This window comes from Danio aesculapii, chromosome 14 (assembly GCF_903798145.1).
Source record: "Danio aesculapii chromosome 14, fDanAes4.1, whole genome shotgun sequence".
Classification (NCBI taxonomy): domain Eukaryota; kingdom Metazoa; phylum Chordata; class Actinopteri; order Cypriniformes; family Danionidae; genus Danio; species Danio aesculapii.
This window is the reverse complement of record NC_079448.1, coordinates 21,133,510-21,147,054: the sequence shown is the minus strand read 5'-3', so window position 1 is coordinate 21,147,054 and position 13,545 is coordinate 21,133,510. Positions and strand designations below refer to the sequence as shown.

The window sequence follows — 13,545 nt, the reverse complement described above, 5'->3', positions numbered from 1 at the left end:
CAAACAGCTGCATCATTTTTCAAGTGTTTAACTTGTCTATAATAAGCCATACTTAAAAATTCAGCACTAAAACAACAGTGTATCTCAACCAAGTCATTTTAGCACCTTGGACAGCAACCATGATTCTACAGTCAAAGACAGTCTTATTTAAATTTTTAAAAAATGAATGAGCAAACGTCCCAGGAGCATAAATCGTATACTACATCAAGCAGCTCGGTGAGATTTGGAAATTTCAGGCGTACAAAAATTATTTTCTCAACCATTTCTTTTTCACTGAGAATGCTGCATGACACAGAAACCAGGCAAATACAATAAGGAAAGATATACGCTGAGCCCACACACCTTCTCTCTCTCTCTTTCTCTCTCTCTCTCTCTCTCTCTCACTCACACACACACATTGCTGCGTGCCATTAAAGGAGATCAGCTGTGCTGCAGAACACTGCTCAATTCACATCCATCTCTGTATGCATAGGACATTTAATTCAGCATTTGTACTAACCAACATCACACTGGAATCATAGAAACGACCTGATTTTAGAACCACAGACAAACATGGAAAGCAAGATTCTCTGCAACACCAGAGTACCTTTTTACTTTTCCGTTTAATGCAATTGACAATAATTCTATTTTACATAAAGAGTCTTAAAATACAGCACTTATAAAAATTTGATTAGCAGAAAGCAGAGATAAAATTCTTCAAGTGCAAAGGCACTTCTGGAACCAGGAATTTGTGTTGCACTCACCATCCAACATGTTCTACAGGAATGTCATTTCAACAACCCTGTCGTCTGAGAGAAAATATATATTTCATATTACAAAAAAGCATGGAGCTGTAAGCTATACATATTCTTGCGACAACTGCTACAGTCTTTATGTTTCAAGTAGAAGAAATAATTTAACTCTTAGAGAAAATAATATATCATCTTTAAATCGCGGGTATGTATACAGCCTCTAAAAGAAGACGGAAGGCTTAGGTCTGTGATGGTGTTGTTGTTATTATTGTCTCTTGTGGTAGAATACACAGATGGTACAGTTTTACAGGGACTTGATCTTACAACTGACTCATCGCAGTTTGTTTCTCCAGCACTTCGAGGTAGTCCGGCTCGGTTTTAAGCTTGTTGGATAGCAAAGGATGCTCATTTTTGGACTGTGCAGCATATTTTCTGGGGGTCCCGTAGAGAACGGTTTTGTTTAATCGATCCTGGTTGAGTCGCCGGGAGTTTTCGTAGGGAGGGATGAAGGATTTTTTGGGTAAAGTGCAAAAGTTATAGCTGAGTGGCCCAGATTGGGGTAGATCTTTCGCTCTCTCTACAATGTTCTGGTAAAGCAGTTCCGGTTCACGATTGGCACAGGGTTGCTTATCAATGAACTCCACTGTGCTTATGGTGAAAGTTGGGCTTCGGTCAAGCTCCTCCTTTTTAGGATCGAGGGTGTTGAAGCTCAGCTCCTTCAGGTTTCGATAATAGGCCACCTGCTCGCTCTCCTTTTGCATGTAGATAGGGTTTTGACACATCTGGCCCACGGGAGGGGGAATGTAGTTGTACACATGGTTGTCACTTTTATCCGCATTGACGTCTGCATTGTAAGAGCCATATTGTACTTGGAAAGAGTTCAAGTCCAAGTGATTATTGGTGCCTGAGGGAACGTTCTCCACCCCCTTGCGACGTTTGAGGACGAAAACGAACAATCCTGCCCCGAAGCACACTGACAGAATGAATACAACGAGCAGGCCTAAGATGAGAACCGACAAGGGCACCTCTGGAGGCATCTCGGGCATCCTGTCCGTCGGGGTTATGGAGGAAGAAGGGGTCGCTTCGGTGCTCGAGCTCACAACAGTCGGGGGTTTAGTCACAGAAACCTCATCCGTCTCTGGGCATATGGCATCATTTCGAAGGGAGCGTAAGAGACGACCTGCGTGCTTGGAGGGTGAGTCGCACGTGATCTCATTCACCACTACGCTGGTGCTGGACAGCTCCATCCAGTTCTTAAGCTCCACAATGTCGCAGGTGCAGTCCCACGGGTTCTCCTGGAGGTCGATCTGAATGAAGGCAGAGAGCTGGTCCAGCACCCCACGCACGGGGAGATGGGAAAAATGATTATTTCGGAGATTAAGCCTTGTCAGCATGGTACCTCCAAACACATTGTCGGGAAGGGATCTCAGCAGGTTATTATTAAGAAATAATAGCTGCAGATTGTGCAGCGAGTTAAAGGTGTGGGGTAAAATCTCTTTAATGATGTTGTATTCCAGGTAGAGATATTGCAAGCTCTGCAGCCCAGCGAATAGAGACTGGGACAGGCTTTCTATGTAGTTGCCATTCAGATAAAGCCTCCGTAAACTGGTGAGATTCTCGAAGGCCCCGTCCTGAATGATTGCTATTCTGTTATTCCCCAAGTGAAGGAGCTCAAGAGAGCTATACTCTGTCAGATCTGTTCTATATATGATCTGTAAATAGTTACCAGTCAAATGCAGCTTCTTTGGATACGATGGTTTGGGCTGAAGTTCAGAGATGTTCTGAAGTTTCCGTTCCTGGCAATTGATGTTTAATCCGCTGTCTGGATTTTGCGATGTGCACACGCAAATGCTCGGACAGGTCATTGGGACCGGCGAGCGCGTCTGATACACCATGATAGGCCCGAATACGTGTTTATCTCTGCTAGACGTGACACGAGGAGTGGGACGGTATCTCATTTTGGGGGGGCGGGAGGCCTTGGGGGCTCTTGTCGGGGTGACTCGAGGCCGCAGAGTTGGAGACAGACCCTGGTATTGTGAATCGGATGGTGGTTGCATCGCACGATGACTTGCATCTCCGGGATTGCGCCTGGGGCAAAGGTCTTGCTTGATTAGCTGTGTGACGTCTTTACCATGCAGCCTGAATGGTGTCTCGCAAACAATATCCCCCACGTAGACCGAAATAGTATCCAGCCAGGCTTTCAGGGGTATCAAATCACAAGTGCAATTCCATGGGTTCTCTTCCAGCTGAATCTCCATTATTCCACCTATATGCTCAAGAACGCCAGCAAATGGCAGCGTCTTCAGCCGGTTTCCCCTTAAATCCAAATGCGTCAACATGACAAAGCGGAATATATTGTTAGGTAGAGAGAGCAAAAGGTTGTCGTTAAGGATCAGGACTTTGAGTTTATTCAGTTTGTTGAAAGCCCCAGCCTCTATAGCACTAATGTAATTATAATCAGCTTGCAGATACTCCAAACTCTCCAAGCCAGAAAAAGTGTCCTCTCTTATGATTTCCAAGTTATTATTATTGAGGTGAAGACGCTTCAAGTTTTTTAACCCATTAAATGCCCCTGTTTTGATCTCCTGCAAGCCATTATTGCCTAAATGAAGAGATGTTACATTACCATAATTGAGGAATTCGTTCTGGCTTATCTTGGTGAGAAAGTTTCCATTCAGAAAGAGCTGACTGATTTTGTTTTGCGGAGGCTGGAACAGACTGACCGTGGTAAAACCCTTGTTTTCACAATTGATATTCAGCGCGTTCTCCTTTTCCTCGCAGGAGCACCGGTTCTTGCAAATGTCTTTGGAAGTTTTGCGGCTGTCTGTCTTTGAAGGGAAACTGGTCACTGTTAAAACGCTCAGCAAGAGAATGTTGTTCAGCATTTTTACAGCAATAACGCCGAAAGCCCCAGCATTAATGTGCAAATCTCGAAACAGGCATGCACAGCCTCAAAAGAAGATTTTAAAAGGCGCACAAAAGCGCACGGCTCTCCATTGACCCTCCTTAATTCCCAAAAGGCGGAATAGAGAAGACATCCATCACCGAGCGCTCTGTGGCCGCTGCTGGACCGAACGCATCGTCGTTCCTCGCAGTGATAGTGAAATCCCAGGATAATGAGCAGGCATTCATGCAGCACTTTAAAGCGCATCCGAGGCACCACAGTTCCGGAGAGTCTTGTAGCTTTTCTTTTTTTTTCACCTGCAGCGCGACAGATATTCACACGAAAGCAACTTCACGCCGGTGATCCTGCATGGCGACAGTCAACTTGACGGTGCGTGATGCGCGGGGAAACTGAGTGCTGTGCGAGCGAGCTTCAGAGTGCGAGAGAGAGAGAGAGAGAGAGAGAGAGAGAGAGAGAGAGAGAGAGAGAGAGAGAGAGAGAGAGAGAGAGAGAGAGAGAGAGACTCCGCGCTTGCTCACTCACTCCCACCAGGAGCGCGCGCCTGTGTGTGTGTGTGTGTGTGTGTGTGCGCTGGATCAGAGCTCTGCATAAAATTCCGACGTCATGAGTGAGTAGATTATTTTATTTGTTAGTTAAAAAAACATTTTTGTCTTAACAACAACTCGATAGCCAATTATGTAGAGACTTTTGTTTACCAATGTTTAATAAACAGTGTTTTAGGTGCCGTTAAAATATTATGGTATTATTTATTTTAAATCTATTAGATCTGCTATGTTTTTCGTTGATTGTGTGTGTGTCTGTGTGTGTGTGTGTGTGTGCGTGTGTGTGTGTGTGTGTGTGTGTGTGTGTGTGTGTGTGTGTGTGTGCTGTTGTAGGCATCATGCTTGTATTGTTTATGTTTTTTATTAATATGTGCGTTTGGGATTTTTATAGATTTCTTTTCTTCTTATTATTATTATTATTACTATTATTATTATTATTATTATTATTATTATTATTATTATTAAATAATATTAATTACAATAATAATAATAATAATAATAATAATAATAATAAACGTGTTTTTTTTTTTAATTAGCGTTCTGTTTGTGTGATATTTGGTTTAAACACGAATCTGCAGCATCACGTGTTTACAACGAGAATTAAGTAAAAACAAGTGTCCAGTTTCTGTAATCAAAGTTTGTGGCATTGATAAGAGCAGTTGTTCTAATCCTAATCCTCCACTAGGAGGCGCAAGTACCTCCAATATACACATATGAAACATATTTTCTGAGGTGTCAATGCGTTTTTAAGCGTGTCTAAATTGTCAGGAAACGCAAAACAAACAACAAGTTTGTGATGCGCACTGACGCAAACACCCAGACAAGGACAGCAGCAATAGAGAAAATGACAGAAGAGAAACAGTTTTACTCTCTCTCTGATTGCATTGGACTTAATTTTTCTCATCCATTCCTCTTGTTTATTTACTGACTGCTGTTTGGCAAAGCGACATGTGAAACTTAATTCATTGTAATATTAAGAACCAGCTTAAATTCCAATTACAATGCACCTTCAGGCCTAAGGTAATCTGTCATAAATTATTGATTTACCTGCTGCACACTGGCAATAACAATCATGATAGATAGCCAAGAAAAGGAGGACAATATGCCCAAGGCCAAACGCAGCTATTACTGGATAGGGATGAACGTTAACGCATTGGTAAAACTTTAGATTAGGGAAAAAAAATTATTCATAATAACTAGTTCTCCCTCAAATATCTCATAATGACTGGATGTAGTTACAGTTGCAATCAAAATTATTAAACCCCCTTTAATTTTTTTTCTTTTTAAAATATTTCCCAAATGGTGTCAGAACAAGGGAATTTTCACAGCATGTCTGATAATATTTTTTCTTCTGTAGAAAGTCTTATTAGTTTTATTCCGGCTAGAATAAAAGCAGTTTTAATTTTTAAAACAACATTTTAAGGTCAAAATTATTAGCCCCTTTAAGCTATATATTTTTTTATAGTCTGCAGAACAAACCATCGTTACACAATTACTTGCCTAATTACCCTAACCTGCCTAGTTAACCTAATTAACCTTGTTAAGCCTTTAAATGTCACCAAATTATCCAGCATATGTTTTACACAGCGGATGCCCTTCCAGTTGCAACCCATCACTAGGAAACATCCATACACACACTCATACACTATAGGGTAAATTTTAGCATACCCAATTCACCTGTACCACCAACATCTTTGAACTTGTGCGGAAGACCGGAGCACCCGGAGGAAACCCACGCGAACAAGGGGAGAACAAGAGGAAAACTTAAGACAGAAACGTCAACTGACTTAGCCGAGGCTCGAACCAGCAACCTTCTTGCTGTGAGGCAAATGTGCTACTCACTGCACCATTGCGTCACCCATGTTTAGAAATGTGTTGAAAAAATCTTCTCTCCGTTAAACAGAAATTGGGGAAAAAAATAAAAAGGGGGGCTAATAATTCAGGGGGTTTAATAAATCTGATTGCAGCAGCAGTAGGTCTAGCTGTGGTTTTAGGCATCATGTAGCTATAGGGTAAAGATAAAAGAGTGAGAATATTGACATGCAGAATAAGATAAAGGAATGTATTTTATTTGATTCTAACAAACTAATAACGTATTAACTAATAAAGTGTCTGCCTAACTGTCCATCATTTAAATGTATTTACACTAAGTGTTCTACACACTAAGTACAAAGGTATTTTAAGGACAAAATGTACTCATTGAAACACGTTAAATCGATAATATTTAACCATAATTTCACATTATTCATTAAGTTATTGTATATATTTATTTTTTATCTTTTGTTCTCAGGTTTGACCTGTGGAGTAAAGAGCCTACTGATTTTTTGTTTGTTTTCTGATTTTAGCAGTTTGAATGCGCATAGCACTGAAACCCCATTGTTTTTGTATATTTATTTTTTGACTGACATAATATAGAATATAATGAAACAGAAGGTTCAAAGATCACATTATTCATCATTCATTCACTCGTAATTCATTCAATAAATCATCCATCCATCCATCCATCCATCCATCCATCCATCCATCCATTCATTCATTCATTCATTCATTCATTCATTCATTCATTCATCCATCCATCCATCCATCCATCCATCCATCCATCCATCCATCCATCAATATATATATTAGCCCCCCTGAATTATTAGCCCCCTGTTTATTTTTCCCCCAATTTCTGTTTAACGGAGAGAAGATTTTTTTCAACACATTTCTAAACATAATAGTTTTCTCATTTCTAATAACTGATTTATTTTATCTTTGCCATGATGACAGTAAATAATGTTTGACTAGATATTTTTCAAGACACTTCTATACAACTTAAAGTGACATTTAAAGGCTTAACTAGGTTAATTAGGTTAATTAGGCAGGTTAGAGTAATAAGTTAATTAAATTATGGTTTGTTCTGTAGACTATCGAAAAAATATAGCTTAAAGGGGCTAATAATTTTGACCTTAAAATAGATTTAAAACAAATTAAAACTGCTTTTTTTCTAGTCGAAATAAAACAAATAAGACTTTCTCCAAGAAAAATATTATCAGACATACTGTGAAAATTTCCTTGCTCTGTTAAACATAATTTGGGAAATATTAAAAAAGAAAAAAAACAAAAAAACAAAAAAACAAATGGGGTATAATTATTATGACTTCAACTGTAGGTCCTAAAGTCCAAATCAATTCACCAAACTCTAATTTGTAGCATTTAAATTTGATGAACATTATTCAATAAACTGACTTTCAGGAAGACATTAGAGTAAAATCCATATTAGCTTTCATTCATCTATCTTTGCTTTACAGTAATTAGCGATCATCAATCAGAAATTTGAGGAAGCAAAGCCATAGCCTGTTCACTTCTGTTCTTAATCATTTGTTAAAACCTCTTGGTTAATAAGGTCATCATTGATGAGGAATTTAATGAAGGCCCTATCAGATGGATAAACTTTCTAACATCTGTTAGGAAATGTGCAAAGTGATTTTTTTTTCTAACCTCAAAGACTGACACGGCACCATCTGCACATGAAAGGCAAAACTTTATCTTGGTATCTGATGCATTTATTGCTGAATGACTCATATGTTTTACGTCATCTAAATCTGTTTTCAGATCCTCTGGCTGCACTGCCTCTTGCATATGGGCATATGCGGAAATGCTTTTTGTGAAAATTGATGTGTTCTTTCAGTGTAAGCATTTTAGTCTCACAGATTTGTAATTATTCCATAACAATATGCCCACCCTGTGTCATTTGTACTGCTGTGACAGAGAGCTTTTATTTTTCATCATATATAATTATCACTTCACACTAATACTGTTATGAAAGAGTTATGGAACACTGTGGATGACAAATAAGTGCATATTGCATTAACTTGTTATGTAAATAATATCACCCTGTGTGGAAGTGTTGGGCATTTTCAGTGATCATTGGTGCAATTTAGTTTTTATTATTATATTTTTTTACTTACAAGTTTGGAAGTCAAGAATGTGATGGTGTGTTTGTTTCAGTAACTTTTTAATCAGTTGGCACCACCTAAATTTGCCTAAAGAAAGTCTTCTATTTTCTAAAGGTACCTGCATAGGTGCAAAAAAAAAAAAAAAAAAAAGCGTTTAGCAAGACAGTATTCTAAAAGTTAAAGCAGCATTCTTATTTTTTTATAATGCTGGGGTCATTTAAAAACTAAAAAGTAATCAAACTTCAAGATAAAATAATAATAATAATAATAATAATAATATTAATAATAAATAATAATAACAATAATAATAATAATAATAATATTAAAAATAAGAGGAGGGTTAAAAGGCTCATTCAAAATTCATAATTTGCTTTGCATTTATTTTTAAGTCATTGAATCATTTAGTCAAATGATTCATTCAAAAATGCTGCCGTCATTCACAAATAAAAAAATTTGTTTTTTTTTCAAGAGGTCTGTCTAATTCAAAACTAAAAAGGGAAGTTGTAAATTGTGAGTTTAATGCATGCAATTAATTATAAATAATGATAATTAAAAAAAGAAGTCAACCTACAGTATTGTGTCCATAGCAATCTCTTCAAACGTTGTATATACACACAAAGAATATTATGTGACATGAATAGTTATCTCATTAATAATGGTGTATCTTTATAAAATTGAGGATAATAAAGCAGTTGGCATTTCTGGGAACACCTCCAGTCTGGGACAGGACACCAGAAATTAGAGATGTCCCCATAAAACGAAGACATCTGGCCAACTTACATCATAAACAAACTGTTTTATAGCAACAAAAAGATTAGCTCATTACTGCACTCTGTTATTCTTTTAGTTTAATCAACTGAACAAAAACCTTCTTCCACCTTAATGAACAATATGCTGGATAAAGGCAATACAATCATTTCAGTAATGAATCTATCAGGAGTAGGCTTCTGCCTGTATCATTTTCTTTTGTGATTAATTGCTGAAGATTCAATATACTCTCACTGGCCACTTAATTAGGCACACCTGTCCAACTGCTCGTTAAAGCAAATTTACAATCAGCCAATCACATGGCAGCAACTCAATGCATTTAGGCATGTAGACATGGTCAAGACAATCGGCAGTTCAAACCGAGCATCCGAATGGGGAATAAAGGTGATTTAATTGACTTTGAATGTGGCATGGTTGTTGGTGCCAGACAAGGCTGGTCTGGGTATTTTAGAAACTGCTGATCTACTGGGATTTTCACGCAAAACCATCTTTAGGGTTTACAAAGAATGGTCCAAAAATAAAAAAAATCCAGTGAGCGACAGTTCTGTGGGCGCATTTGCCTTGTTGATGCCAGAGGTCAGAGGAGAATGGCCAGACTGGTTCCAGCTGATAGAAAGGCAACAGTAACTTAAATAACCACTCGTTACAATCAACGTATGCAGAAGAGCATTTCTAAACGCACAACATGTTGAACCTTGGAATGGATGGGCTACAACAGCAAAAGACCGGGTGCCACTCTAGTAATAACAGGTAACTGAGGCTGCAATTTGCACGAGCTCACCAAAATTGGACCATAGAAGCTTGGAAAAACTTTGCCTGGTCTGATGAGTCTTCATTTCTGCTGCAACGTTGTACATGGTAGGGTCAGAATTTGGAGTCAACAACATGAAAACATGGATCCATCTTGCCTTGTATTAATGGTTCAAGCTGCTGGTGGTGGTGAAATGGTGTAGGGGAGATTTTCTTGCCACAGTTTGGACCCAATTGTACTCACTGAGTCAATGCCAAAGCCTACCTGAGTATTCTTGCTGACCATGTCCAACCTCTTATGTCCATAGTGTCCCCAACTTCTGAAGGCTACTTCCAGCAGGATAACATGTCATAAAGCACGAATTATCTCGACTGGTTTCTTAAACATTACAATGAGTTCCCTGTACTCAAATGGCCTCCACAGTCACCAGTACTCAATCCAATAGAGCACCTTTGGGATGTGGTGGAACGGAAGATTCACATCATGGATGTGCAGCTGACAAATCTGCAGCAACAGAGTGATGCTCTCATGTCAGTACGGACCAAAATCTTTGAGAAATATTTCCAGTACCTTGTTGAATCTGTGCTACGAAGGATCAAGGCAGTTCTGAAGGCAAAAGAGGGTCCAACTAGTAAGGTGTAACTAATAAAGTGGCTGGTGAGTGTACAGTATTATCACAACATTGACCCAAGCTACAGAAACAATTTTCATAGGTATAAAAAACAATAAATACATGTTTTAAACAAACTAAATATCTAAATCATAAGGTATAATAGGGACCACTACAGTAAGGTCTCACTAGAAAATTTAAATCAACAGTGGGAATTAGCCATATTATAGTTTTATATTTAGGTAAAAAAAAAAAATACAAGGGAATTTTATTAATTATTAACTTAAGTTAATAAAAGATTTAGATTTTAAATGCATTATTATACATTAACTATTGAATTAACTTAACTTATAAATGCTTTTGCAGTTGTCATTAATAATATATAATTCACAGTATTTTCACTGTAAGTGCTCACAATAACAATACTAATATAATGAATTATTAAATATAATGTCTAATCAGGTAGCAATTTCATACACAGTATATGCACAGTAAATTAAACATCTCAGCACCCTTTAATTCATTTTATCAACATCTTTCCCTCATCAAAAGCACTTCTGATGAGTAAAACGTCTGTGGTTCTCTTTACACAGATAAAGGCTGTAACTCCAGCTCTTGGTTCAGGACAGCTCATTCTCTGCTTTTATGAACACATCACAGGGGAACACCTACAATTCAGCGGCAGATACTGACTCCCCCACTCCCATGCTGAAACAATGCCGTGCTGACCTATAACTTGTGGGTCCCTCCACTTGATGAATTGTGTCATCCTGGTCCACAGAAGTGCTGACCCGAACACAAGCCGCTCTCAATGATTTCCTGTAGTTGGCAGAACACAGTGAGTGATGAATGAACATCTCTGATCCATCAATCGCAGGGTCTGAAGTCGCTCTGTTCAAAGAAGTGTAATTTCACTTCAACATGTTTGGCTGAGATCCGCTTTGGTAAAATAAAAAAGTAAAGGATTTGATCTCCAAAGAAACTTTTTTTTTTTTTTTTTTTTTTTTTTTTTTAATGCTTGATAAAGCGTTTTAGAAGCCTATTCAGAATAATGTCTGTGCTCAATGATTCACTGAACACCAGTGTGACGTTTTCAGTGATTCACTTGTTAAAAGAAAGAACATTTTCTGTAGATAACCTCACAAAGCAGTTTTCTTTGGAAATCAAAAAATGGCAACCTTTTCAATGCTTTTATACTGTATTTTATGTAAAAGCCTCAGAGTAAATGTTGAAAAAAGGTGGATTAAAGCTGTATGTACATTTTCCTGGAATGGTCCTGTTTATTGTGGTGATTAAAAAAAGGAAGTGTCACATGGCAGAGTGGGTGGCATAATCACCTCACAGCAAGAAGATTGCTGGTTCAAGCCGCGGCTGGGTCAGTTGGCATTTTTATGTGGAGTTTGCATGTTCTCCCCGTGTTCGCGTGGGTTTTCTCCGGGTGCTCTGGTGTCCCCCACAGTCCAAAGACATAGGTAAATTGCCCATAGTGTATGTGTGTGAATGTGAGAGTGGATGGGTGTTTCTCAGTGTTGGGTTGCGGCTGGAAGGGCATCTGCTGCGTAAAACATATGCTGGATAAGTTGGTGATTCATTCCGCAGTGGTGACCCCAGATAAAGGGACTAGGCTGAAAAGAAAACTAATGAATAAATGAATGATTTAAAAGACTGACTGGGGGATTTATTTTTGATTTATTTTCATTATTATAATTTTTTTTACATTTTATTTGACCCAAAATTAAGACTAACATTGTTGGTAACATGGTCAAATGGATACATTCACAATCAAACTTTATTTATATTTCACCTTATTACAACCAGAAGGCTGCCTAAAGTGCTTTACAGTATTAAAGCATTTTGAACTAACGAATATCAAAAGCAAGTCTAAGTAAATAGATTTTAAGTTTATCTTTAAACAGTGCCATATCTGTGATGATGTGAAGTTTTTAAAGGGAGGGTATTCCACAGTTTTGGACCTGCCACTGCAAATGAATGATCACCCCATTGTTGATACCTGGATCTGGGGACCTCCAGCAACAACTAAACTGCTGATTGTAGGACCCTGTTCGGTTTGTGAACCTTTAAAGTCTCACCTAAATATGAAGGTGCAAGACCATTAACTGCATTAAAATCAATTCTGAATAGAACAGGGAGCCAGTGAACAGAGTAAAGAACAGGTGTGATGTGCTCATGTTTGCCACTATTTGTCGGCATGCGAGCAGCAGTATTTTGCACCAGTTGTAACCGATGAAGTAAGGTTTGGTTAATTCCAAATACTCAGGCTCAGAAATGACCTGATTTTGGCAAGAGGGCTAAGCTGGAAAGGTAAAAATAAATATTTATATATATATATTGGCTGTGGTGATATATCAGTCAACCACTAATAACTGTTTAAGATTTTAATTATTTAAAAATTAAAAACAAGTGTTATTGGTTTAAAAAAATAAATAAAAACTCATGCTTTTTCAGATTGGATGTTAAATGCTTCAAATCTGTTAAAAAGTTTTGTTGAAAGTAGCCCGAGATTAAACTACTAGGATTGTGTATCCTTTGTTTCCTGAATTAAAAATAAGATAAAATACTCTTTGCATTTCTACAAGAAAAATGCATTCCCTGAATGGCTTTCTATTTGATCTTTTTTGTGTAGTGATGATAAGCACTGCTGCAAGTTGCTAAATGAACAAACTACACCAATTTTTTATTTATTTGTTTATTAAAAACAGATAATCAGTTGCCTTATTGGTTAAAATTCCCATGTTTATGTAAGCAGTAATTGATGAAATAACAACCATATTCAAGGTATTTACTTTGCGTGTGTATCTGAAATTTGATCTCACCTAATTAAAATGTAATTATACCAAAACGCAGTTGCTTTAACTTTGATTATAAATACATAGAAATTTAATTACACACCATCTCTGATTATTCATTTATTTAATCATTTTCTTTTCGGCTTAGACTGTTTATTAATTAGGGGTCACCACAGCGGAATGAACCGCCAACTTATCCAGCATATGTTTTACGCAGGGGGTGCCCTTCCAGCTGCAACCTATAACTGAGAAACATCCATACACACTCATTCACACACATACACTACAGACAATTCCGTCTTTGAGCTGTGGGGGAAACCGGAGCACCCAGAGGAAACCCACGCGAACATGAGGAGAACATGCAAACTCCACACAGAAATACCAACTGACCCAGCCGAGGCTTGAACTAGCGACTATCTTGCTGTGAGGCGATCGTGCTACCCACTACATTACCTTGACGCCATTCTGTCGATTATTGATGATTTTATAAAAG

At 38.0% G+C, this 13,545-nt stretch overlaps 1 protein-coding gene and 1 long non-coding RNA gene across 2 annotated transcripts; one reads left to right on the top strand and one right to left on the bottom strand.

Annotated features, from left to right (window-relative positions):
- Positions 1-515: 515 nt before the first annotated feature.
- Positions 516-4,006, bottom strand: slitrk2 (SLIT and NTRK-like family, member 2). Its single transcript, XM_056472909.1, has one exon. It carries the CDS (start codon positions 3,614-3,616, stop codon positions 1,052-1,054), a length of 2,565 nt encoding a protein of 854 aa, XP_056328884.1. The 5' UTR covers positions 3,617-4,006; the 3' UTR covers positions 516-1,051.
- Positions 4,007-4,166: 160 nt separating this feature from the next.
- On the top strand, positions 4,167-11,193 carry LOC130240269 (uncharacterized). The gene is made up of 3 exons (XR_008838753.1): positions 4,167-4,243; positions 7,773-7,849; positions 10,839-11,193. It is a non-coding gene; the product is annotated as an uncharacterized LOC130240269 (long non-coding RNA).
- The last annotated feature ends 2,352 nt before the right edge of the window (positions 11,194-13,545 follow it).

Bases quoted from the DNA above. Each gene is read 5' to 3' on its own strand.
- slitrk2 (XM_056472909.1), bottom strand. From the start codon at position 3,616: ATGCTGAACAACATTCTCTTGCTGAGCGTTTTAACAGTGACCAGTTTC.